At 37.2% G+C, this 27,979-nt stretch overlaps 1 protein-coding gene across 2 annotated transcripts in view; it reads right to left on the reverse strand.

The window, feature by feature from the left end:
- Nucleotides 1-27,979, reverse strand: part of LOC131061062 (uncharacterized) — a 165,279-nt gene that overhangs the window by 101,913 nt on the left and 35,387 nt on the right. The window contains exon 2 of one of the 2 annotated variants that reach the window (XM_057994563.2): nt 1,284-1,378. In XM_057994563.2, coding sequence (XP_057850546.2) covers nt 1,284-1,378 — 95 coding nt within the window. Of the gene's footprint in view, nt 1-1,283; nt 1,385-27,979 lie in introns of both variants that reach the window. The other variant, XM_057994562.2, reaches the window with a different exon arrangement.

Genomic DNA, 27,979 nt, shown 5'->3' on the forward strand with positions numbered 1-27,979 from the left:
TATCACCTCACTTTCTCCTCCAATACACCCCTCAAAACAAGCTCTAGAATGAGGGTGTATATCAAGATCTGCTACTTGGTAAATGCTACCAATGGTGATGATATCACATTGCAATATACTAGTACAATCTACAACTGTAATTTTATAGATATCAGATCGCATCTCAAGTAGATTAATATGCCAGTATCAATGATACTATTGTTTCTGAATTGAAGAAAGAATCATCACAGTGATATCTATTCACAGCTATAGAACTTAAAATCACAAATAAATAATTATTGATCTTGAACTATGTAACTCGTGTTTGTCTATTGAGATCTGTTATTAGTTGATAAATAGTAGTAATAATGATCATGTCAAATTGCAATCTATCTGAAGAATCTACAAATGGTATTGTCTAGATTTAATGTCAACTATTGAGTAGATTGGCATGGTAGAGTCTCAGTCAACAATAGTATTGTATCTAAATCATAAAAAAACTATCTAAATAGATCTCTAATCCAAAACTCTTGAACTCAAATCTCAAATTAGCAACGATTGAAATTGAGCTATGTAACTTGCGTTTATTCATTAACTATTGAGGAAACTACAACTGTATTATATACAAGTGAATCTCACAGTAGTTGTCAAATAGATTATCTATGTGGAAGAAACTAAATGTATGAATATTTTCCTTAAGGAAATTCCAAACTCATCTACAGAAATACCAAGAGACATCCAAAAGAATTCCAAGAATCATTTATGGTATCTAGGGAGTTACAAAGGCTGAAAGTACTCACAAACTGCATTCTAGGTTTTCTGATATATGACTCGATACTCAGCTGGTCTGAATCAACTATCATACTTCTTTCACCGTATTTAAAGGATATAATTTTCTACAGCCTGCTTGATGATCGTCCACTATTTCAGGTTTGGAGAGAGTTTCTCTAATTCAATCTTTTTCATAGATGTACTATGCGATTTACAAAGGAATTAATGGCACACATTCTAACATTGAAAAGAATGTCAATATTGATTTATTACTTTGTATATATTCAATCAATCCATACAACAAAAATAAGTAGAGCAATCTCAGCAAGTCATTGTTTTGGTGGAAGACTCTACTAGTTACTACACATTCTTCAATTTTTTATAGAGACCTTTCTTTACAACACCCACATAAGGAATCTTAGATCAAAAGAAACATTATTTAATATTTTTATATTGTCTATGTAAGTCTTTTTTAAATATTTCACATTAAGAGCTTGTCTTGTGGCTATTCAGGAAGAAAATATGAAGTATACCTGCGGCGAATACAACACTACTTGAAGAAGCCTATCACTTGAAGATTTGTCAACCTCCTCCCCAACTCTTGATGTCCAAGGCTTTAATTTGCTTTCTGCAACTGGGAAAAAGAAAGCAATAATCAAAGCTCATAGTTACTACACCCTTAGAGATGCCAATGAATGGCCGTTTTAGGGCACCGAAATATATATTTTGACATTATTCTTATATTTATTTTGGAACCAAATTGATATATAGTAAACGGTAAGCCAGTCAGCATAACACTTTCTTGTAAACTTGTGACATCTAAACAAATGGAGAAAAAAAAAGGTACATCACAATACATATTTTATCTGGAAAATTCCAACTCTAATAATAGCAATAAAGTTATTTTTGTCATAACGTAAGAAAACAAAAGTTGCATCTAAGAAATGAATAAAATTGATGTTGTCATCAAGATCTCTCTTTCAACTTTTCCAAATTCTGGATAAGTGCATTCAGCATACACTTATATTACATCTAGCTCCCAAAAAACTCCATAAGACAACAATAAGGTATAAACTGTAATCCAAGGGATATCTAATGGAATGCTTATAGACATTAAAGACATTAAGCATCAAGATGCAACCTTATCTAAATAGTCCAAGACTACTAATCAATATGATAAAATCCTTGTAGTGGTTTATGCAAGGTGAAAATCAAATTCTGATGCACCTAGAGCATCAAAAGCATCTTTGATTGGTTCAGCTTTCTGCTAAGTCGTAAGGTTCGAATTCGAATTTGGCAACAATAAAATTTGGATGAAGTTTGGCAAGGGAAAAAGTTCGAAAAAAAAAATTCAACATTAAATTTGACTAATATAAATAAATAAATTCACAAAATTATTAAAATAAATAAACATTAATAAATATATTAAAATTTTACTAAAATAAATATAATTTAAGAGATATATTAAATTTTATATTATATATATAACAGTAATTAAATATCAAAGATTGTGCTAACCTTCTATACACCCTGCAGCCATTGTAGAACACCTATCAACAGCGAAGTTCACAGAGAAAATGGCTCCTTGGGAGAAACCCTCAACGTCTGGAAGGGCCCCCCCATCGCAGGATGGTGAATGGCATACAGTGAAGAGCAGAAGGATGGTAAGAGAAGAATGACGGATGAATGACTGGCTCAGAAAGGAAGGAAATCAGATATCCCAGATCTGGGCTGTGTCAATCACCTCTAGAACACATGCTTTCGCATCAGGGGCTAATTGTGTTGTTTTGGGAAGCAATGATCCCAAACCCTCGATTAGCAACTGGAGAACACAACAGATTCAACAACAAAATCGTTTTGAGCCTTTGAGAAAGCCTACGAAGGGTTTCCTAAAACCGTCCAACGGAAGGGGTTTCAGAGGCAAGGGAAAACTAGAGCCCCAAATGGGCCAGGTTAATTGGAGGCCAAGAGCCAAATTTAATTCTACACCGAGTCATAAACATGATCGAAATTCCCTTAGGGCTGCTACTAAGAATCAAAACACTGCCAATATTAGCCGCGATACTATTGAAATCACAGAGAATGTGCATTCCAAAGTTTTAAGGGATTACTGCTCCAAGCATGGTCTCTTTGCTAAATGGTGTGGAAATGACCAGCCAATCTCAGCCATTGCTAAATGGTGGAGGGAGACATTCGATGGTCAGGTAAGTATTACAACCCTAGCTAATAATTATACTTTTATAGAATGTTATAATGAATCCCGAAAACACAAATTCCTCAATGGAGAAGATGTTTTTTCAGAGGGTATAATTTAAATTTTTAAACTGACAACCTAAATTTGATCCAAATTCACACTATTTAGAAAGTAGATCTAGATGGGTAGTTATTAAGAATCTCCCTGTAGAATTAATGCACTCTAGGATTATGATCGAGATTGGAGATAGACTGGAGGGCTTCGTGGGTTTGGAGGATAACTGGACGGATAGCTCAGATGTAAAAATTTTTATAGATATGGATGTTAATACAGACAAATTAAAACACATTATATTATCAACAGCGGATTAGAAATTCACACCAAAACCAGAATTCTACTCTGGCCTGATTTCACACGATATAACATTTCGAACCAAAAACCCTAGGGCTAGCAAATGTCGAAAACTGGGACTTGCGAAAACAATAGGCAAGATAGACATTCAATTCAATGAGAAGGGTGGTGGTTTCACAATCAACACTCTACCCATGAAATTATCAAAAAAGAAAACTATACAAACTCTGGAAAAAGGGTATAAAAACAAAGAGCTTGGAATAATGGATCCACAGTCTGGAAAGGACAAAACAAATTAGGTATTAGCAACATCGAATGAAAAGAAACTCCAGCAGGCATACAATAACATACTGGAGAGCATAATGATGGATTTGGCCGAGGAAGTCTTAGCTGAACCTAATTAGCAGGATGTTCAGGAGCAGGATATTCTAACTAGAAATAACCACGACATGGATCACATCATGGAAACAGAGAGAAATAAGGAAGATCAAAGACACATTGAAAATTGTCAAAATATGGATCCCATATTGGATACAGAAAGGAATAATGAAGAAGTACAGAGACCCACAAAAGATGATGTGAATTACATAGATGTTATTGATCTACACCCAGAGGTTGAAGGGATGAATGAAGAAGAGGAGAAAGAATTCCTAATTAATGATAAAATTAAGTTACAAGAAGAGGAAAACAGAATCGTTCCCACCAACACTCCCAACAAAAAATAAAGAAAGAGGCATACTACAAGTAGAAGGCTTTAAAAAGACTCCTGATTGTGGAAAATCATCTGCTAACAGGAGAGGTAGGAAGTCTTTTTTAGACAAGAGGAGAATGGACGGGGAAGCGGAAGGTCAAACAAAGATAACTGCACTTCTAAATCCGGGGAAGGATTGTCTTCCCCCCACAGAAGGATAAATATACTAACTTGGAATGTGAGGGGCATGGGTGCCCCTACCAAACAGCGCCTGATTAAGCGTTGTCTTAAGAAGCATCAATTGGACATAGTCATGTTACAAGAGACAAAATTAGGGGCTAATGAGTTGGGTTGTTTTAGCAAAAAAATAAGGCAATGACAAATGGATGTGGTTGAGTCGGAAGGGGCATCAGGAGGATTAGCCATTTTATGAAAAAACAACTCCATAGTCTATACTAGCATGGTCAGGGAGCATCACTGGATGGCAGGTATTGTTAGAGCTCTTAAGATAAATGTGGAATTCATCATATTAAATGTGTATGGCACAATCCTCACGGATAAGAAGAATCGGATATGGGCGGACATTGGACATTTCATGAATAGTCAAAACATGCATCATTTTATAAAAGGAGACTTCAACACAATTGTCCGGAACTCTGATAAAAGAGGGGGAGTCAAAACTGTTAGGCAGTCATAGAGAGACTTCAACAACTGGATACATAAATACAATTTGTTAGAGATCAGAACTGAGGAATGAGCCCACACTTGGAACAATAGAAGAGTAGGTTTTTGTAATATTGCAGAAACACTTGACAGGTTTTTCTTCAAAGGAGATTTAATAAATTTTCAATCAAAAATGAAAGCTTCAGCCCTGCCATGGTCTGGCTCAGATCAGTACCCTGTATTGCTTGAATTATTAGAAGGTAAAATCATGGGGAGCCCTTTCAAATTTGAAATGATGTGGCTCAACGATGAAGACTCCTTACCGAACATTAAATCTTGGTGGCTAGAAGGAGCCTTCACAGGATCGAAGGTGTATTGCCTGGCTTCAAAACTAAAAATGATCAAGCAAAAACTTCTGGATTGGAATATGGCAAAATTCAAGAATATATTCGATGAAAAAATCAGAATAGAAACAGAGATGGAAAAGGTCAACAAAGAAGTAATAGCCAATGACATGAACCAAGAAACATATCTAGAGGAAAGAAGACTATTATGCGAATATGAAGACATTCTCACTAAAGAGGAAATTTTCTGGAAACAAAAGTCTAGAGAGACCTGGTTGGATGGGGGTGATAAAAATACAAAAAAATTCCATAACAGTGTAAAAGCAAGAAGAGCGTTAAATAGAATTACACAAATCACTCAAGAGAACGGGACAATTCTTGGTAATTAAGAACAAATTGCTGACGACGCAATGACATATTTTAGAAATATTTTGAACAATTGGGATTATTCAGATTTATCCAATTGCAGGGAACTGATTGAAAATATTCCGAGATTAGTAGGTGATAAAGATAATAAAATGCTCAATGCCAAATTTTCAAAGGAGGAAGTAGAGCTCGCCCTATCACAATTTCAAGCAGACAAAGCCCCTAGCCCTGATGGTTTCACTGCTGGATTTTATCATAAATATTGGCCTCTTATAGGAGAAGAAGTGACTGCAGCCCTTGAATCTGCGTGTAATGCTGGTAGGTTTTTTAAGGAGATTAATAACACCTTTATTGCATTACTTTCGAAAAAGGAGAACCCAAAAAAATGGGATGATTTTCGCCCCATCTCACTATGTAATATGTTATACAAACTATTAACTAAGACTATGGCTAACAGATTAAAAAGATTACTTCCAAACATAATATCAGAGGAATAGACTGGGTTCGTACCTAATAGATCAATCCTTGATGGTATAATTATTGATCAGGAGGCCATCCACTCAATACAATATGAAGGCAGCCCCAACATGCTTATTAAATTGGATATTAAAAAGGCCTATGACAAAGTAGACTGGTATTTCTTGTGTAGCTGCATGAGAGCTTTCGGATTCAATAAGCAATGGATCAGCTGGGTATGCTATTGCATATCAAGCCCAAGGTTCTCAGTTCTTATAAATGGTAAGCCAAAAGGTTTCTTTGAAACATCCAGCGGTCTAAGACAGCGAGACCCGATTTCGCCTTTTCTCTTCATAATAATGTCAGAAGCATTCGGAGAAACTTGATGGCTTCAAGAAGATTAGGGAGGTTCAATGGAATTCAAATTACAAGTGGTATGGAGCCAAGCACACAACAACAATTCGCTGATGATACTATGCTTTTAGGGATGGGGAAGATCATAGAGGCCCAAGGTTTCAAAAGGATACTTGATCAGTATGGTAGAGCATCTGGTGAATTAGTAAATGCAGAGAAATCGGAAATTTTCTTTTTTAATGTTAATCCTCAAGAAGAGCTTCGGATTGCCAATTTCTTAGGTTTCAGGATTGGTCAACTCCCTTGCACATACCTAGGTATGCCCATTCAAAAGGGTTTGAGATCCAACAAGCAATGGGAACCATTAACTGAGAAAATGCAGAAGAGATTATCATCTTGGAAAGGAAAATGGTTGACTCAGGCAAGTAGACTAACATTGATAAAATCAGTACTAGCAGCCATGCTGCTATATCTCATGTCTTGTATTCCCCTTTCAATTGGGGCCCATGCAAAGCTGATACAGATAATCAGAAATTTTTACTAGCAAGGGTCCGATGAGAAGAGGAAAATGGCATTAATCTCATGGGACAAAATTTGCAAAGAAAAGAAGGATGCGGGTACTGGAATAAGGAATTTGTTATGGCAAAACAAGGCCTTGGGGGCAAAGCTTATATGGAGAATATATATTTTTCCGGATGCAAAATGGACAAAAATCTTAAGAAACAAATATATGGATGACTCCAGCAGAGATGCAATCTTCAGAATTGCAAATCTTCCCAAAGGATAAGGAAGTTGGGATTTTACGAAAGAATGTAGAACTCATATGATTAAATATTTGGCATGGGATATTTATGATGGTAGGACAGCCTTATTTTGGGAAGACTTATGGGGAGGTCAACCTCCTATAGACAAACTAATGGACAATAGAGGAATTAAAGAACAACTTACTCAAGAATGGGGAAAACATGTTAGGGAATATGTAGTTACGGATACAGAATCGGCAATGGGTTGGAGATGGAAACCCATGGAAAACTGCATAGGGGATAATAGACTACAGGAGCTTCAACAACTAATAAGGAAAAGGCTTTTCGTGCTCAGACCAGGTCAGGACAAGATAATTTGGACAATGTCAAAAAATGGGTAGTATAAATGTAAAGAAGGATTCAAAGCAATTTATGATGAGGCCAGGGTGAGTGTGGATTGCATCCCAGTCAGACTTTGTTGGGACAAATTCTGTCTTCCCAAAGCGGGGATTTTTGCTTGGCCAGCAATACAAGAGAAGGTGTTCACTGCAGAACAATTCAGGAAAAGAGGTTATGAAGGACTATCAATCTGTATGTTGTGTAAGCAAGATGAAGAAACAAAGTCTCACCTATTCATGATGTGCCACTACACACAAAGATGTTGGAAATGGCTAATGGGGCAGTTAGGTTGGTCAAGTGCTCTCCTTCCGAACCTACTTGATTGGTTCAGAGGGTGGCCAATCATAAAAAAGAACTGTTTATTCCATAACCAGTGGATTTGTAGCCCTACCATTGTCATCTAGGAAATTTGGAAAGAGAGGAACTGAAGGATATTTAAGGAATTTGAGATGCAAGTAGAAAAGCTAATAGTTAAAATTGAAGCCTCCATCACAGAGATATAAAACAATAAGAACTTAACAATCCCTCAACATGATAAATCCTTCACAGAAAGGGACAACTTAATCAGAAAACAATGAAGTGGTATCAAAATACCTCCTTTATATGGAAAAGAGAATAATGGCAATAAATCATTAAGGTTGGCATGCAAATGGTATGCTCCAAAGGTGGGATGGCACCAACTTAACTTCGATGGAGCTTCTAGAGGAAATCCAGGCCAAGCTGGAGCAGGTTGTATAGTTCATTCGGACAATGGAGAATGTATAGGGTCAAGCACAATTCACCTGGGTCGCTGCACCAAAAATATTGCTGAGCTCCTTGGATTGATTGAGGGATTAAACTGTGCAAGAAAATGAACTTATCCTTGATTGAGGGATTAAACTGTGCAAGAAAATGAACTTATCCAAGGTTGAGATTGAAGGTGACTCAGCCATTATAATTAATGCACTAAGAACCAAGAACATGCCAAACTGGGAACTAAAATGCTTACTAGACAGAGTTGTGGCCCTTCTTGACAACTTCAGTGATTACACAATCAATCACATTTACAGAGAAGTGAACACCTTGGCAGACAGCCTTGCAAACGAGGGGGCAGACGGTTCTAACAGAACAATCATTAATCTCCCAATGCAGTAGGCTACCTTCTTAAAAAAGAAGATCATAAGGATGTTTGGAAATGGCCCTGATCTTGGTAATAGAAAGATCCTCTATTTTGATGACCATAAGCAAGGACAAGGCTGGAGATGAGGTTGCTGGCCATCTTGGCAGCCTATAGAAAATTAACCATGGGCATATGCAATAGCAATAGGAGCAGGTAACTTTGTGATTATGTGGTCGTGTCAGAAATATGAATCTTTTAAATAAAGACATCACAAGGAGTTGATCAATAACAGTCATAATGGAAGAAAGAGAAGCTTAAATAATCTCCTAGCCGACTTGAAGATGTGCTGCAATCATCCATATCCTCTTCCTGGACAACAACCATGTCATATGTTTAGTGAGTGGGCTTTCAGCTTGTTGGTTGAAGCAGCTGGAAGGATTCAACCATTGGAAAAGTTGTTTCCACAATTGAAACAAGGCCAAAAATTCATCTCTACTTCACTGAGCAACTCCCTCATCTGTTCTGGGCAAATCATCCATCACCTGTCCCTTAATATGCACGTGCATCTATGGTATATCATAATCACTTCTAAGTCAAACCCAATAATAGCTTCTTGCGAATCAATCCAGTCAGATCAGCCATGTTTGTCAAGGGATGACGCCAAATTTAAACAAACTGTCATTTAGAACAATGTTTCAAATTTGAGTTTTAAGTAAGTGAAGACTAAATTTCTAACCAAATCATATAACACTGAAACACACTAGGCGATTCTATCCCAGTTTATAAGAAGATCTTACTTAAAATTCATGTGAACAAACCCAGAACAAAGCATATCCAAATGCAGGATCTCAAATGAGGGAATATGGCCTTCTAAAAGGATTGGATTAAGCCAATATTACCAATCATAAGATTGTCACCCTATTTACCTTAGTTATTGCATATCTTATTACGGGTGGAGGCATTTTTAGAAAAAGTATCGACAATCCTAAGGATAATAAAGTTATTGCAGATCCAATGGGTATATTTTATTTTTCCTAGTCACTGTTAACATGTTTTTGTGATTTAGAGGATGAAGAATTTATTTCCTAACCAATTATTTTGAAATATGGTAAGCAGATTTATATAGATTCTGGTTTTGATATGAGTTTTGCTTTGCTCATGATTATGATCGATACTAACATTATTCAATAAGATGGTAAAGCTCTTGTTTGGAACGCAGGGCAGATCCAAACAAATTCAGATTCAGACAAGGATGGACACAAACAACCAATACAGATACAAAGAGCATTGTTTATCCTATACTCAGATACAGAGAGGAAATAAATTTCAGAGGAATATATCATGATTCAATGTAATATCAACACTTCACGTGTAATGTTCTTCTCAGAACAGATTTTGATGTGTATACTGCTACCAACAGTTAACATTCAAACCCGAGCTTGAATGGGTTATGTATTGTATTTTTTATTTTTAATGTTTCCTTCACGGGGCGAGACAGGAGGTTTTCTCCGCCCGACTCTTTCCTGCATGTGCCCCTAGTGAATCAGGTTGTACTAGGCTTTGACAATTAATAAAATTATCGGCTACGGCCCTTTATCGAAAAAAAACAGTAATTAAATATCTAAAAATGTATTTTAAAATATTAAATTAAAAAGGATAAAAACAAAAAAAACAATATCAATACATTTTAATATTTTAAATTTTATAGAAAATAAAAATTACGGCTCTCTTTTAATAGCTTATTCTTTAATTCCTAGTCCCATGTTAGAAAAACAGTGTGGCTTTTTCAGCAGAGGGAATAACCTTTTTAATCGCTTTACGAGAAAACCTACCGATTGTGTTACAGGAAAATCTGCTAACAATGTGACCGCAGCATATGCAATCTGGAAGTGCTCCAAGGGTTTCGATTGTTCACCGCGTTGCCAAGATTTTGTTTTAGTGAACAATATCCAGGCCTTTCTCTGTACAAATTCGGGTGCGAACTTAAATGAATTTTTCAGATTTCTATGAAGTTCGCCGGATTTCGAATTTCTTCTTTAAAATTCGCCGAATGCTATGACTAAGGCTTTCTGCATTGAAATGTTGTCAACCAAACAGTTCACTTCTATGTGAGATTGCCAATAATATTAATTAAATACTTATAAAATCAAACAAAATAATGATGATGCAAACAAGGATCAGGGTGTTGTGACATTTTCACACATCGCCCCATTGCAAATGGAAACCCCCACTTTTTTCTTTTTAGGGTAGTCGTTTTGTTAGCTTGCTTGGCTTGGCATCAAGTTCCATACTCGTTAGCCTTTGCTTGTGAGAGAAGGTTGATTCAGTCAATTAGGAAATGTTGTCAAGGTCACAAAATTGCAAGGAAGTCGTCCACAATGAAAATTTGTCTTGCTTTGAATTTGTCCTCATAAGGGTTGAATTTCCACTCTTCCCTTGAATTTGAGCTTAACGATGAAATTATTGCAAGATTAATGTGGATTTTGTGATGAACAGCTGAAAAGTCCCCATCCCTATTGATATTCCACTCCTGGGGAAAGAGTTGAAACCAAGGATTACATTTGTCCCTATGAGGATCGATTTCCACTTGGGGGATTGAATGAGTTAAGTAATTTGAACAATTTGGACAAGGAAGAAATTTAAGGATCAAAAAGTCCTTATGGAAATCGAACTTCCACTATGAGAAAATTCATACGAACTAATTAGTCCCTATGAAAATCGAATTTCCACTGTTCAGAATTAAAGAAAAGAAATGATGATGGAAAACTATTTTGTCCTTGTAGAAATCGAATTCCCACTATCAGAAATTTTTATAGGGACTATTTTGTTAGTATCCTAATCGAAATTCCACTTCAAGTGAAAAATATAGAGATCTCAAGGCAAAAGAATTAAGGACAAATATAGGGACTAATTTGTGCCTCTAGAGATCATTTCTCCATCATGGTATGAACAACATCTAAATTGAATTTTCATAAGGACAAAGTTAGGGACTAATTTGTCCCTATGAAGATCAAATTCCCCTCAAAGATAACAAGCGGTTTCATAAGGACAAAAAAGAGGGACAAAAATGACGATCAGTTAGTCCCTATACATATTGAGTTCCCACCAAGGATAAAAAATTTGCAAAACTAAGGAATTTTATAGGGACTGATATGTCCCTATCCCTATCTGGTTTCCACTCAAGACTAAATTTGAACAAAGTTATAGGGACAAATCAACTAGTCCCTATCCAAATCGGATTTCCACTTGAAGGTAAATGTGCCAAGGTAGAAATGTTATCCTTACTCCAAGCAAATCTCCAACCTATTCAAAATGTGAACAAAATGTAATGAACTTCCATTGGGACTAATTTGTCCCTATAAAGATCAAAATTCCACCTATTCAAAATAGGGACTAAGTGCAAGGACATTCATCAAGACAAATCTACTTGGAATAAGGATAAATTAGTCCCTATTCAGATTAGATTTCCCTTTGAGGATAAAGTTTACAAACATGAACGATTTTATAAGGATTATTTTTGTTCCTATGAAAATCCGGTTTCCACTTTGATGTTAATGAATGAAATCAAGAGCAAGATATAGGGACCAGTTTTGTCCCTATCCCTATTGATTCTCCCTAAGAAGGATTAGAATTCAAGGTGAAGATTATCCCTATGCATTGCAATTTTCCATCATGGTATATGAACTAAATAAGGATCAATGTAAAACAGGGACAAACTTGTCCCTATGAAGATCAATTCTCCACCAAGCATGATTAAAATTTAAAATGAAAGGGGGTGTGAATTTAGTAGAGGATCAATGCAAAATAAGGACTGTTTTTGTCCCAATGAAAATCAAATTTTCTACCTTGCAAAATTCAGAAACAAATTAAACAAAGGCTGAAATCACATTTGTAAGTTTTGTTTACAAGTTGGTTAAAGGGGAACGATCAAGGGGTCCGAATTGAAACGACACCCCAGCCGACCCTATTCAAAATGCTTGACAAACATATAAGGAGGCATGGCAAAGAGGAAATTCAAACATTCAAATCAAAATTCAATCTCAGGTAGAGGGAATTGGCAGGCCAGCGAATTTAATAAAGGGAATCAGACCTTCAAAATCGCAGAAAATTAAGAGGGATAAGGGCTGATCACAGATCAAAGCACTCATCTCGTGTAAATAAGGATTTTCAAGGCATCCTTTCAGATTTTGGCAATCAGATTTGAGGTCAAATTCACAGAATTTAATCGATTTTTCTTGAAATTTTGATGCAAAGGACAATTTCCAGATTTTTGAAAGGTTTCAAGAAGCAAGTTTTGTCAATTATCTTGCATTTGATAGAAAGTGGATACGGGGTGAAGAACAATAATGAAAAAATTCAATATACACAAGATGAGGAACCAAGTGCAAAAGAGGACTTCACCAAGAAAAAGAATTTTCAACTCAGGGATCAGTTCAAGAGACAAGTCAAATGAGACAGCATCACAAATGCAAATGAGGTGGCATCCCAATCATCATTCATTCAATCAAAGAGCCCCAAGTCGAAGTGTCCAAATACAATGAACCTGATGGATCCTTGGTACACCAACACCAATATAATTTGACCGCTAGAGCTTGCCCATTGAAGACAACAAAACGAAGGCCAAGGCCACCCTCCTTCCTAGGCCTACAAACAGACTCCCACTTAACCCAACTCCACTTAGAAGTCTGCAAATTACCACCCCAAAGAAATTGGTGAACATCAAATTCCTTAAGGAAATACATAGGAGCCGCCTGAACAAAACTCTTGTAGATGGGAAGGGCTCCGATCACTGATTGAAGAAGAGTCACCCTAGCAATAGTGGAAAGCCAATGATGCGTCCAATGATGCACCTTCTTGTGCAATTTATCAAGCAAGTCCTGCCAGAAAGGTCTAAGTTGTCAACCAACAGCAAGAGGAATACCTAGGTATATCAAGGGCAAAGATCCTAATTGAAACCTCAAAATATTAGCAATCCTCCTCCAAATAGGATCAGGAGTGTTAAAAAAGAAGATAGAAGATTTATGCTCATTGACTTTTTGACTTGAAACAGCTAAATAGATATCCAATGCCTGCTTAAAGCAAACGGCTTCATGAAGGCAAGCAATCCCAATAAGAGCAGTATCATCCACAAATTGGAGATGAGAAAGCCTAGGCAGCCCATCACCATAAACTCCACCCCTTAATCACACCATGGGAAACTTGAGACTTGAGAAATCTACCAAGGCCCTCAACCAAAATAATAAACAAATAGGGGGATAGAGGATCCCTTTGGCGAAGGCCCCTGGAAGCACCAAATAACGCAAAGGGCTCACCATTAATAATAACTAAGAATAGGCCCGTTCATGGGCCTTCTCCGGTTGAACCGATGGACTCTGTGGGGAGTAAGGTGGCTTGGGAAGCACCTCAAAAAGGGTGGCTCAAGGTGAATTTTGATGGTGACTCTAAAGGCAACCCAAACTTATCAAGTCCAGGTGTGGTGATTTAGGATTGGCATGGTAACATTTTGATGTTGGGAGCTCAAAGGCTTGGCAATGGAACTAACAATGAGGCCAAAGCTCAAGCAGCTTTATTGGCAATGCAGTGGGGTTCAAAATTTGGGGTTCGAAATTTGCGTTTGGAGGGTGATTCACAAATAATCACCAATGCCATCATTAAAGGGGAGGGCAATTCATGGCATTTAAACAAATACATCTCCAAAATTAGAAATGATTTAAATGCTTTTAACAACTTTCCAATCACACATGTGAGAAGGACAGCAGATGAGGTGGCAGATGTGTTGTCCAAGTGGGCCACATCATTTAATGAAGTGCTCGAAACACATTTTGAAGATTTCCGAAATTTGGAGATGGATGAGGTGGAAGACGAATTACAAAGGCATGATCAAATTTAATCATTTGAGGTGATGGGAGAATGTAGGGTTGGGTTCACATTTTTTATTTATTTATAAGGCTTTGAGCCCATTTTTGGCTGCATTGTATGGTGGTGAAGTGTGAGAGTGACAAGTATGGAGGCCAATTTTACATTGTACACCTCTCGCCAACAATTGGCATTTGTTGCAAATGTTTCTGAGAAACGCTTGAAATGCATTTTCAAGCATGATGAGGAGTTCATCCAGATTATTACGATGTTGCTAGGGGATTGCTTTCTCAAAACCATGCACAAACACAGAACCAATGTCGATGTTGTGACCATGGTTCTGGCGTGGCGTCTAGAACTGGGCAAGCGGAAAGACGTGTTGGTGGAGGTTTTGAGACTGTGTGTGGAGGATGATTGGTTGGAGGTTTGATGGAGCTGCTGCAAATGGCAATGTCGGGAGCAGGGTTTGACGTTGGTGAAGGTTTGGACATTGACGAGATACATGAATTGCGTGAGTTGGTCCCATACATACGATGGCCATTTGGTTTGGACCGAGATGAGAGGTGGGTTAAAGCAACTATTGCGTGGGACTCCCTCAAACTCTTCTTCAAGGAAAAGATGGTAGCGGCTCATGAGGACTCAGCTCATGGCTCAGGAAAGAGTGGCACTGCGAAGGTGGCAATTCAAGGCAAAGGCAAGCGAAAAGTTCAAGGGAAACGTTGGAAGCGAGCTCAGACAAAGTTGGGAGAGCCGCAGGGGTTGAACTGGGTGGATGTGTTGGTGGTGATGTTGAAGCAGGGCCGAGTGGTAATACCCCAAACGTGCCCTAGTTGAATGTTGAAAGGGTCGGCTTTTTTGGCGTCAATGTTTATACAATGTAATGGTCGTTTGGTTTTTTGTCATGAAACTCTTAGTTTCTTGGGCCCAATTTTGTTTCTCGGGTCTCTTTGTTTTGAAAACCTGGTGTAATTATGGAGGTCGATGGTTCGGGGTGTAGGGTAATGGTGTAGTACAAGTAGTATGATTCTCTGTTTGCTCTCTTTATGAACTAAAGATGTAACTTGGCAATTTTCTAATAATGTCGATATGGGTAGATGGGTAGTTGCATGGAGGATGGTTATGCAGTGGTGTTGGATGTTGGAGTTTGGCTTCTCAGACCATTTTGATATATGTATCTATGTATCGAATATTTAAATTTATAACAATAAAATTACAATTATTACTAATCAAAAGAAGAAAAAAAAAATCTGGGAATGATGAAGAAGTTACACAGCCCATCGTCCAACTAACCCATTCAGAACAGAAGCCAAAGGCTAAAAGAATTTTTTCCAAAAAACACCACTTAACTCTATCATAGGCCTTAGCCATATCTAGTTTGATAAACATAGATTTCTCTTTAGAATTCACCATAGAGTGAATGGCTTCAAAAGCAACCACCACCCCATCCAAAATTTGTCTTCCTGCTACAAAACCCCCTTGCTCATCCGAGATCAAAGATGGGAGGCAGATTTTGAGCCTCTCCACAATCAACTTAGTAATGATCTTATACACCACATTACAGAGAGCAATAGGCCGAAAGAAATCTAACTGATTAGCATCTTCTTTTTTAGGAATAAGAACAAGAAAAGTAGAATTCAAGGCACGAAGCATTTGTTTAGTACCAACAGATTCTCGGACTACCTCCAAAAAATCCAGATTAATAATATCCCAAAACTCCTAAAACAATCTATAGGAAATCCATCTGGACCAGGCGCTTTGCTCTTACGCTTCCCGAAAACAACCTCTTCCAATTCAAACAAAGAGATCGGCCGAATGAGGGAATCATTTGTCGCATGAGTGACAAGAGAGGGAATACAAGCAAGGATCATATTCTCCTCGACTTCAGCAGAAGGTGAATCCTCGAAAAAAAGAGCTGAATAGTACTGAGTACTCTCACGAGATAAAGCTTGCAATGAAGATAGCTGAATTCCTTCAGAAATAACCAAAGATGAAATATAACTCTTATTCCAACAAGCCTGAACAGAATTATGAAAAAAATTTGTGTTCCTATCGCCTTCCTAAAGCCAATCAATTCAAGCCTTTTGTTTCCAGAAAATCTCCTCACGAAGTTCCCACTCCTCTAACTCTCTCACAACTTGGGATTTGGGCATGCCTAAAGCTTCTGAGAAATCAAAATCCCGAATTTGGTGAGTGATAACATCAAGGCATGCCTGAACATTCCTTTTCCTAGCATGGAGGTTACCAAAACAAGTCCTATTCCATTGTTTAAGCTGAAATTTCACAAATTACAATTTCTTAACAAAGGAATACATAGCAGTACCATAGGCAGGGTCACCATCCCTCCACCACTGAGCCATCAAATCATGGAGGGATGCATCACAAAGCCACATAAGTTGAAACTTGAAAGGAGGATTCTTAGGAACTCTAAGAGAAACTACTGAAAAATTTAATTGGCCAATGATCCGAGCCCCGCCAATCAAGAATCTCAAAAGCTAGTAGTCAAGGTCCCACCCACCCAAAAGCAAGAAACAAGAAATCTATCCAACTGTTCTAAGATAGCATCCTCTCCACACAATCTATTATTCCAAGTAAAGACCGCATTAAATGGTTTGACATCAATTAAAGCAAGGAAATCAACATTCGCTCAAAAGAGATCGAGCCAACTCTCCTCTTTTCTCCTCCAAACTTAACACCTGAATTGAAATCGCTAGCTAAAACCCAAGGAAGGTGAGGAGCACAAGATCTAACATACCTAATATGCAACCACAACTTAATTTTCCCACAAATATCAATAGGAGCGTACACATTAGAGACCAAAATAATCTCCTCAGATTCCAAAATAGAGGCCACCACAGAAAGAGTAGAGTGACTAGATATCCAACAAAGTGGAATGATCTTTCACGGGTCCCAGAAAAGAGCCTAACCTCCAAAACAACCCTAAGAACCAATACTCTGGCATTGACCAAAATGCCAAATACGAGCACATTGAAGCATGGAATCAACTGAAAGCTTAGTCTCTATAATACCCCCTCTTTGGAATAGAGTTTTATAATAAATAATAATAATTGTATTAAAATACAAAAGAATAAAAATAAAATTAAAATTAAAAATATAAAATAATATAATTAAAATTTAATTAAGTTAATGAATGGTCAAAAGACATGGAAGGAAAAGTTGTGAGGCCCTCAAGCATGGGATATAAAAGGGAGAAGAGAACCTCATTTTGAGAAGGGGATAATTTAGGAATCAAAAGTGCAAATCTGATTTAAATAAGAAGCGCATATCTGATTGTGAAAGGTCGTGTCCCTTTCAAAGGACAAAAGTAATGAAGACTTGCACTCTTTCAAAAGGTGCTATTGGTGAAAGGGTGTGTCTCTTGCCAAAGGGCGTCCATAACTATTATTAAGTTACAGGAATTGGTAGCCTCCTAGTAGGGGATATTACAATCTCCTAGACACAAAAAATATCTGGACGATGTGCTGCCACCAAATCATGAATGGCCTTTTGTCGAGGGATGCTATTCCCCTTACATTCCAGGAAAGAATGATCATGGAATAGGTTGGGAAAAGTTAGTGTCAATAGGTTTAACTAACTCAGATTCCACCAACAATTCCCCAACCAATTTAACCTTCTCCTAATCCTTCTTGTGGCCAATTTTAGAAGAATTCTCAAAAGGACCTTTTTAAGGGGTCATTGTTGCAAGCCCAAAGCCTGAGAAGACCCTTTACTTTTAACAAATGCTATTAACTCCTTAGCCAAGTCTGCCAAAACCATATCATCCTGCAGAAGAGTGCTAGAATCACCTGGATGTTTCAAAACTAGGCTAGTAGGAGACACCTGGTGCAGGGCATCTGAAGAGTGTAAATCCTGAACAACCTCATGCTCCTGCACAACATCCATACCCATAACAGTAGCCCCAGAAGTCACATCCACAGGATTCCCTTCCTCCAAACCCAAAGTATCCAACACCTCGAACCGGTTGAAACCCTCCTCAGAATGCCTATCCCAGAAAGATCTTTCCTGACCCCTCCCCTTAGCCCGAGGCTTAACTAGCACAAACCCATCCTTATCCTAAGCTGGACCTCCACCCATCTCAAGGGCTTTGCCTTTATCCTCCTTATCCACATTTGGTGTTGCATTAGAACCAACATCTTTATGAACCCTCGGACCATGTCGTTGAAGGTGACCATACTCATGACAAAATCGACAGCGGAAAGGAAGAAACTCATAATCCAACAACTGAACCCAAGAAGAAGAGCCAAAACAAATTTCCAAAGAGTCTGGCAAGGGGTTATTTAAATCAATCTCCACACAAATACGAGCAAAAGTAATTACCTTTTTATCGAGTGTTTGTTGAGCAATTGCAGCCGGTTTGCCCAACAAAGCAGCAATGCATCGCAAGATATCCTCTCTCCAAAATTCCCACAAAAGCCGCAGCAAACGAACCCTTGAAGGCAATTCCTCGACTGTGTTGAAACCCACATGCCAAGGTTTTATGAACAAACCAACATGATTATAAAATTAGGGCCCTCCCTCAAACACCCAATTCCTATCAGCCAGGTTAGAAAAAACAACCATGAAATAAATATTCGCAACTAACATAAGCTCCATATCACCCTCGACCTGCCAGGTACGTCGGATCCAAGATTCCAACACTGACAAGGAAATACAGATCCCAAGAAATTTGCAGATTAAAACATGTCTACACCAATACAAAACATCTTCCATAACTGATTTTGAAGAGATGACCAGCACCAGTCGATCCTGACTCCTTAGCAAACAACCATTCACCTTCTTAAATTTTGGACCCTCGCCCACATAAAAAGAGTCTGTCGCTTTTGCATGCATACTAGAAGAAGATCCATTATGAACCCTATCCCCAACAACCACCAAACTAGAGGAAAGATGATTCGCCTCCATACCCACAAAAGGAGATCACCAAACCCCACACCACAGCTAGCCACCACAAAACCCAATCACCTCTAATTAACTGAGAAAACTCCACCAAAACCTACAGCAACAACCAATAATGAAGCCTAGAATCCGCCCGAAGGCCTCCTACATGCACAAGCAAACACTACCCACGCAAACAACACCACCTACGACCTCCAAAACACCCTCAAACGCACAGAAAGCAAAAAAAAAGAACGCAGGCTAGGTGAAGCCCTAGCCTCTGCACACAGAAGAACGGCAATGTCCCTTTCTAATAATTTACAAATTCTGAAAAAAAAATGATTCTTTTGCAATAATAGAATATTAAGAAAATACAAGACATCAACATACAAAACTAATTTCATAAGTTCTTCTAAACCCACCAAAGCTAATGACAAATACCATCATATTAACAAAGTTGATACCGCAAAAAAACCCTTAAATATTGACAATATATAAATAACAACATGTTGGTTGAAAATTTTGTACACCTAGGGGATGTGCAAAATTGTTGTTTTAGCCACAGTGTGTGAGTATGATACTCTCCTAATTTAGGGAAGGCTCCCCCTATCTACAAACTAAACTAATCTAATATGGGTGGGACAGCAGTCTTTCTTCTTCTTTCAAGAAAAACTATACTCTTTTCTCTTCACAGAAAAGTAATAGCAATTGGAAATAAATAACAGCAAATACAGAAATGAGACTTTTTTGTAGGATTTTTGGAACATAAAGGGAAACAAAGTTTCCATGAAAGCACAAAGACCTTCGTCACTTCCCTGGGACAGAAAACAGAAAGAAAACTCAAAGTCTTCAACTATCTATTCTCCTATCAACTTTTTTAAATGATTTTTTGGTAACCAAGCACAATATGTAGCAACTCAAAGTCTAACTACATGATGCACCTCTTATGCACAAACATAGGAAATAAAAGCAGCACAAAGTTTGCAAGTTACCCCCTTTGCTTGAACTTTCTACACTAGCTTCAAACGTGATAAACAGCTCAAAGTCTGCAAGACCAAGTCTAAAAACCAAACCTATATCTCCAAATGCAATCAACAACTCAAAGTCTGCAAGATTGGATTTAAATCCCTCTTGAACAATAGAACAAAAATCACAATCAACTCCAAAAAATGTCGTCACATAACAACTTGAATTGGCACAAAGTCTCAACACAACTTGCCTCTTTTATTGAAAGCAATCTGATTTACATCCAAGCTACAAGTCTTAGAGTGCACATACAAATTGGCAGAATTTTGTTGCATTGCCAAAAAATATCTATTACAATAGACCCCCTCAAGTATTTATAATCCTAACTAACTTGAAAAATTCTCTCAACCACCATGACTTATTCCAACTACAATCCTAATCTAACTCAACTTGTAGTTGCCTTACATGTAATTACATTTTACAAAAGTGCAAGTGAAAGTGACACTTGCAATTCCAATTTTTGTTTTCACATGTAATTTGTCAAAACAAAATTACAAATGCATAATTAATCTAAAAGTCCAAAGACACGACTCCAACAGCATCATCCTTTGTTTGTGATGATCTTCATGCCGCTTTAGGATACTAGAACTTGAAGTATTCAGAATTGGTGAAGACATATTAAACCGGAACGAGAATTTGCATACTTAATGATCTTTGTGTCTTTTGCCAATGAACTTCAATATTATCTTCTTGCTTAGGGTAGTACTGACTTTTCAAGAGAGAAGTTTTTTGCAAGGCTGAACTAAGAAGCCTATCTCTGTCTTGAAAGCATTCATATCACTTATCCATTTCCTTGTGTGGCTCCGTCATGTTGTTGTTCTTTCTCCAATCTTGGAATTTGCTTGCAAAATAAGGCCCGTGCGCCTTAAGTTATTGATTTGGTAGGTCATGTGTGCAAACAGGACTGACATGGGTAGGGATAAATTGATTCAAAAATGGGCTCACAAGTGAATTTCAGGTTTTGAGGACTTCATTACATGTGTGGAAAAACAAGAGCATTAACTCGCAATTATGGAGGATAAATATGCAACTTCATATGTGTAATGGGAAAATACAAGTTTGCACTTGTAATTGGACCCTAGAGACTCATTTTCAAGTGTTTTTGAGTGCATTTTGGACCAATTTCAGGTTTTGGAAGGCTAACTGCAAGTGAAGACACAACCGCAATCGGGTTTTAAAATTCCGACTACAAGTAAATTTTAAATGGGAAAAATGGAAGAAGGTGTGAAATGAGTGGATGCAATGGTGGGAATAGGGATTTTGATATGTGGGAAATGACGAGTATGAAGCTTATGACCATGTACATGTATGGGAAGGAATATTTTCAGCTTGACAACTTGGAAAAAGGGAAAAACTTCAACTTGTAATCAAATTTGTAAATCCCGAAATCAAATGAATGAGTCTCATGGCAATTCTTCAACATTTGTAAATTTTGTAAAAAGAAGATTAACTCTTTTTACCAAAGGGGGAAGGTCAACATTACCACAGTTACTTGTATTCGGGTTTTGAAAACCCGAATACAAGTAAATAGGAAAAATGGAGGGAAAATCTTGCACATTTACAACTTGCATTCAAAGAACTTATCCATTTGGGAAGATCACTTGGAAACTCGAATTCTTGCTTGGTCAAATGTCCTAGATCAAAACAAATGAGCTTGGGAAGAACTGAAATGCTCCATAAACAGACATACCTAAAGCCCTTGGCAGCTAAAAACGAATTTTGATTCAACCTCCTCCTTAAAAAACGACATGGAAATAAGACTCATGTTTGATGCCAAACACTTTGCATTAATGTTGGATACCAAACGTGGCAACAATGGCAGAAAACGAGCACCCAAAATGCGGAAAGAACCAGCAAAAAATGTCTTTGAAAACGCCTTACGTGTCTTTAAAAACGCCTTACGTGTTTGCCCAAACCGTTTTTGGTAGAAAATGTGGCAACTCGCATTGATTCCTAACAATTTAGCATGAATGTGGAACGGATTTAGGGGAAGAAATGCCACCCAGTACAGATTTGTGAGAGCAAGAATGCAGATCAAGTTTTTCCTCTCCAACTACAAGCAAATGTGACCTCCAAAGATGCAATCGGGTTTTTAAAACCCCTTTACAAGTTTTAAATTGCATTACTTTTCCTTCTCTTGAGCAATTTCGGGTTTGAAAGGAAGAAAAGCAAAAAGAAATAACAAAACAACTTGTAATAGGGAAATAAACTCCCCATTACAAGTTTAAAAAACATAAAGGAACATAAAGACTTGTAATAGGGAAATAAAATCCCTATTACGACTAAAAAGAATAAAAATATAAAAACTTGTAAAAGGGAAATAAAATTCCCATTACAAGAAAGACACGACATAAAAACACTTTAAAAACTTAAAAAGACTTGTAATAGGGAAATAAAATCCCTACTACAGCTTAAAAGCACAAAGTAGAAACTTTTATGAGAAGTTACAAGTTCTCATTAAACTTGTAATTTTAAATTCACTTGCAATTTGTCCAAAAAGTTCCTACAACAACTTAAAAGACATAAAAAGCAAGCGGGAAATAAAAAGTAAGTTACAAGTTACAAGTTTTATATAAAGTGCACTTGTAATTGTTTTAAAATTTCCCTACAACACAAAAACAGAAGAAAACTCCTAACCTGCAATAGAAGGAAAATTTCCCACCTGCAGTCAGGAAGAAAAAACCCGAAATTGAAGGAAAGACATAGCAAACTAACTCAAAACGCGATGAAATTTGAAACGTGAATCGAGGATGGACCGATGATCAGTCCTGTTTAACCAAAAGCAAAAAATTTGCCTCGGGAAGCATACCTTAAAAGTAAAATCTTCAACCGGTAGTGACTGCTCTGAAACCCAAAATTGCACAAAAAGCTAAGAAAATGAAGACCAAAACTCACCAAAACTTGGACAATGATGGCAAAGACACCCCCAATGATTTGACACTAACAAATGTGAGTTTTGTACCTCATAAAGCGTGCCTTGGAGACAAAAACAACCAAAATTTTGTAAGGATTGTCAACATTTTTGAGAATTCAAAAATGAGGACAACACAACAATATCATAACAAATATGATTAGGTCCACTTACAAGTTCAAAGATTAAATCTTTAAAGATATGTGGTGGTATGGCTGCTGAAGACAGACTGTGGCAGCAAATTAAATAAAACTCAGCACTTTGAATACTGCGACCCCACAAGACTAGATAAGATGGCCAGTAAATAATCCATATATCATTAAGAATTTGAGATTGGTGTGGCACCCTCACATAATACCTCTAAATCATACACCCTGTTTTGTTTGTACGTGTTGATGTGTATTTTGTACACTATCAAACACAGAATAAAATACTTAAAGGTATCTTATCCTCTCTTGAGTAAAGTCTTCGAACGCTGAAGATATCGCGAAAATGATCAATCAGGATGACTTCAAGGTTCTTGTATGTAGGATCTCTACATGTGGATAAGCTCTCTGTGGTATGATGTGATTTGCTGGAATCACAAGGGGACTTACATTTGATGATTGAACTTCTGATTTGCTTCGAATATTGCTGGAACACAGGATTTCACTAGCTTTGACTTGAAAAAAAGGGAAAAAGACGAGGGCGAGGAGAGGATCTAATCCTAATACTAAGAATGTAGGAGCAATGATTGATCTTTGATGAAATTCTAACTAAGTCTTGTTTTGACATCTCAAGACCATCTCCACAAGGCTAGTGCGATCTTCGAAGGAAAGCTTTATGATGTTCAAATCATCACTGCAGGCTAAGTCACAAGGTTCGAATTCGAATTCGAAATCGACGGCCATGAAATTCGGATGAAATTCGACAAGGGAAAAATTCGAAAAAAAAAAATCGGATAAAATTCGCCTTATATAATTTTGTTTATTTTTTAAATATATGTATACTTCTAATAAATTATCAAAATAGCTTAACATTGCTAAATAGATTTGAAGTCATTATAAAAAGATGGCACATTTATAAAATATAAACCATAAGAAACATGTGAAAGCACGATTGCAAAGATGTTTTCTTTTCAAAAAGTTACAATAAAAAGTTAAGACTTCAAAAAAGCTCTAAATCATCAAGAGCACTTGGCTCAGATGGTGTAGCATCATCATCTGTATCACTATCCAATTCCTCATCAAGAAAGTCAGGCTCATCTGCAACTGGCACTTCTATGTCTTGTGGAATGTGTTGTTGTGAAGAAGAAGTGGAGTCACTTGCTGATTTGTTCATGAGCAATTTCAAATTGCTGCGAACGTAGACAAGATCTCCCAACTTTCCAGACAACAATTTGTTCCTCTTCTTGGAATGGATGTGGTCAAAGCAACTCCAATTCCTCTCACAAGCTGATGAACTTGCTCCCTAACTCAATATTCTAATGGCAAAGCGCTGAAGTTCAGGAGTTTGTGCTCCATAGCTCATCCACCATCTATAACTAGGTACCGCATCTCGTTTCATATCATATTTGGCTCCTGCTACTCCAAACAACCCTTCTGCTCTCTTGTATAGCCAACTTTGGTCTCTGATTAGACTTGCAATTGCTGGATCTAGTTCAAATTTGCTAATGGCTTCATAAAACCCTACCATAATTTCAAAATCAGCTTGTCGATCAATATGAAATAGCTTAGGCTCCAAATAACAAGCTGCTGCATGTAAAGGTGTGTGCATCATTTTCCATCTAGAATCAACTGCTGCCCATATCTCCATGTACTCTACATCTACATTATTTAGTGCTCTCTGAATAGCTTCCTTACAACGATCCATGCTTTCATAAAGCATGCCAAGGCAAGGTTTGTCACCATCAACCATGCGAAGCACATCAACAATTGGCTCACATATACTCAAAACCTTTGTTCCACTTTCCCAAAAGCTGCTATTTAAAACAATTTGCTCTATGTTCTTGCCCTTGGCACTTTTCGAAAGCGCTGAATTTTCCCACTCATTGGAACAAACAACAGATCTCAAAGCTGCTTTCTCTTCAACAACTCTCTTCAAAGTGATATAAAATGAAGCAAATCTTGTGTCACAAGGCCGCAACAACTCCCTAGATGCATGCTGCCTGTAAAGACTCAATGTGAGACGACGATTTCTTATGAAGTTTGCAATCGCTCTCCCTCTATGAATTGCTTCATGTATCCATGGAAACTTAGACAAATCATGAAGCAGCAAATCCAAACAATGTGCTGCACATGGACTCCAATATATTTGAGGGTATTTCTCAACAATTAGTTTTCCAGCTCCCACACAATTTGCTGCATTGTCAGTGACCACTTGAACCACATTTTCCACCCCTACTTCAAGAATGGCTTCCTCTAATATTTGAAATATGTATTCAGAAGTTTTCTTGTGGTTCATGGTGTCAATCACTTTCAAGAATGCAACACCTTCAGGACAAGCCACCAAAACATTGATCAATGGCCTTTGACATATATCTGACCATCCATCACTCAATATGGTGCAACCTGTTACCTTCCAAGAGGTTTTGACCTCAGCTAGTTTCTCAGTCACTCTTTCTTTTGACCTCTCCAAAAGACTTGTCCTGAAAGACTCAGAAGTGGGAGGTGTGTACCCTTTGCCAAACTCTGCAACTTTTTGAATTGCATTGTGAAAATGCGGATTTCTAGCTACATTGAACGGAATAGCACTTGCGTAAAACAAATCTGCTAGTGCATCATCCACCTGTTGTTTCTCTACTGGTTTCCAAAGACTCTTCAAAGTTCCACTCTCTTTGGATGTCCCTGTGGCCTTGGGTAGACTCGAAGAGGAAGACATAATAGATGTGGATCTAGACAGATCCTCTTCAATTCTCTGCTTCTTTTGTGCCACCTGCATCTTTCCTGCAATCGAAGAGGCTTGCTCTTTCTCTAAAATAGCTCTAATTTCTTTGGACACATTTGGACATGCAGTAACACCTCCACCTTTACCCCCTGAAATACCAAGCAAGTGGTCCTTTATCCTTGTTAAAGTTCTGGTATAAACTTTCGAGCACAAGTTACAATGAAGATAAGTACCATTGCGGGTCACATGTTTCCATCCCTCTGAAGTTGATTTGTTGGGAGCCATTACAATCTGTACAATTTAGAAGAAAAACGATTTTTAATATTTAAAACAAAGATTAAATTTTAATTAAAAACATTAAAACAAAATATACGTAAGATGTGAATTTCATCTCTAAAAATCAAAAAATTCAATAAGTTTAAAACTTTATTTAAATATAATATTTGTTATATTTAGCTCTAAAAAGCAAAATATATAATAAATCACTGTAATAAAATAACTTATATGTTTTAAAATATAATGGTGTCTTGAAATATTTATTATAATATGTTTAATATTTATAATAAAATCACTGTAGAAAAATCAGCTATGAATGGTAATAGAATTACTATTATAAAATCACGGTAATAAAATAAGCTATGAATGGTAATAAATTATAAAATTACTATTATAAAAACAGTAATAAAATAAAATCAATGTAGCATTATAATAGAATATAAATTATAAAATTACTATTATAAAATCACCGTAATAAAATAAAATCAATGTAGCATTATAATATAATATATGAATAATATTTATTGACAACAATGATATTATTAAAATATATGACACAAGTGATAATAAAATATTAACTAGGAAATAAAATACAGTATAATCGCGGACTTTAGGGTGCCTACCTCAACCGGGAGAAAATGCGAAGGCGGGGCAGGAGAAAATGCAAAGGCAGGGCAGGAGATGGCAACCCGCAAAAATCCGACGGCGATGCTTGTTGCAGACACCCACAAAATCCGACGACAACTCGTGAAAATCTGATGGCGACACCCACGAGACCCACGATACCCACGAAATTCCGATGGCAACCCAGTTGCAATTGCAGTTGCAATCACCCGCGACCCAGTAGAAGATACCCGCGACAAATATTCAAGAATACTCGCGAGCCAAGTTGTTTGTATAGAGGCGGATAGGAGCGATTTATAGAAAAAATCCGCCGAAAGTCTTTAAAAAAACCTAAACGCTTTTTAGAAACCCTAAGAAAACGCTTTTTAAATTTTCACTTTAATAAAAAAAAAATGACGTCCATGAAAATCGCCGAATTTGAACGATTTTTTAGTCCTTGTTTGAAGTTCGATTAAATTCGAACCTCACCTTTGAAAATCGTTGTATTCTGTGACACAGACTGCAGGCATAGACACCATCAGGTTGATGCATATCAATGAAGAAGCGACAAATTGAAGTTGAGCTTAAGCTGAACGATTCCAGTTGACTACGCAAGGCAAGTCTGCAATCAACAAACTGCTAGTAGTATGGATATACGAATTTCACCATCAATCAAACACATTTCTTCCATTCATCTAATCATCTACCATCTAGGATTGAAGATTCAACAAGAAACCATGCATATTGCAAGAAACGACACACTTCACCAATTACTTCAATGAAAATGGAGTTTGTTTACAATCAATGGCAACAATTTCTTGCCTTGTCCTCCTATTCTACTCTAATTGCTATTCTATCAACTAGCTAACTACTCTCTATTCACTAACTCCTTTCTAACTACTTCCAACTCCTATTCTATTCTATTGCCTTTATAAATGAAATGCCAGGGCTTATATAGTGCCCTCAATACAATTCGATGGCTTAGATCGATTTGAGATCAATGGCCAAGATTCAACAATGAAAACCCTAATTAGGGTTTGTTACAACCATTACATAACATTTAATGCTTGACCAATGATAAAATTGTATTGCTTGGACACATGTCCTCTCTGGAAAATTCCACCAATGAATAGCCGGGG

This window comes from Cryptomeria japonica, chromosome 4 (assembly GCF_030272615.1).
Source record: "Cryptomeria japonica chromosome 4, Sugi_1.0, whole genome shotgun sequence".
Lineage (NCBI taxonomy): Eukaryota > Viridiplantae > Streptophyta > Pinopsida > Cupressales > Cupressaceae > Cryptomeria > Cryptomeria japonica.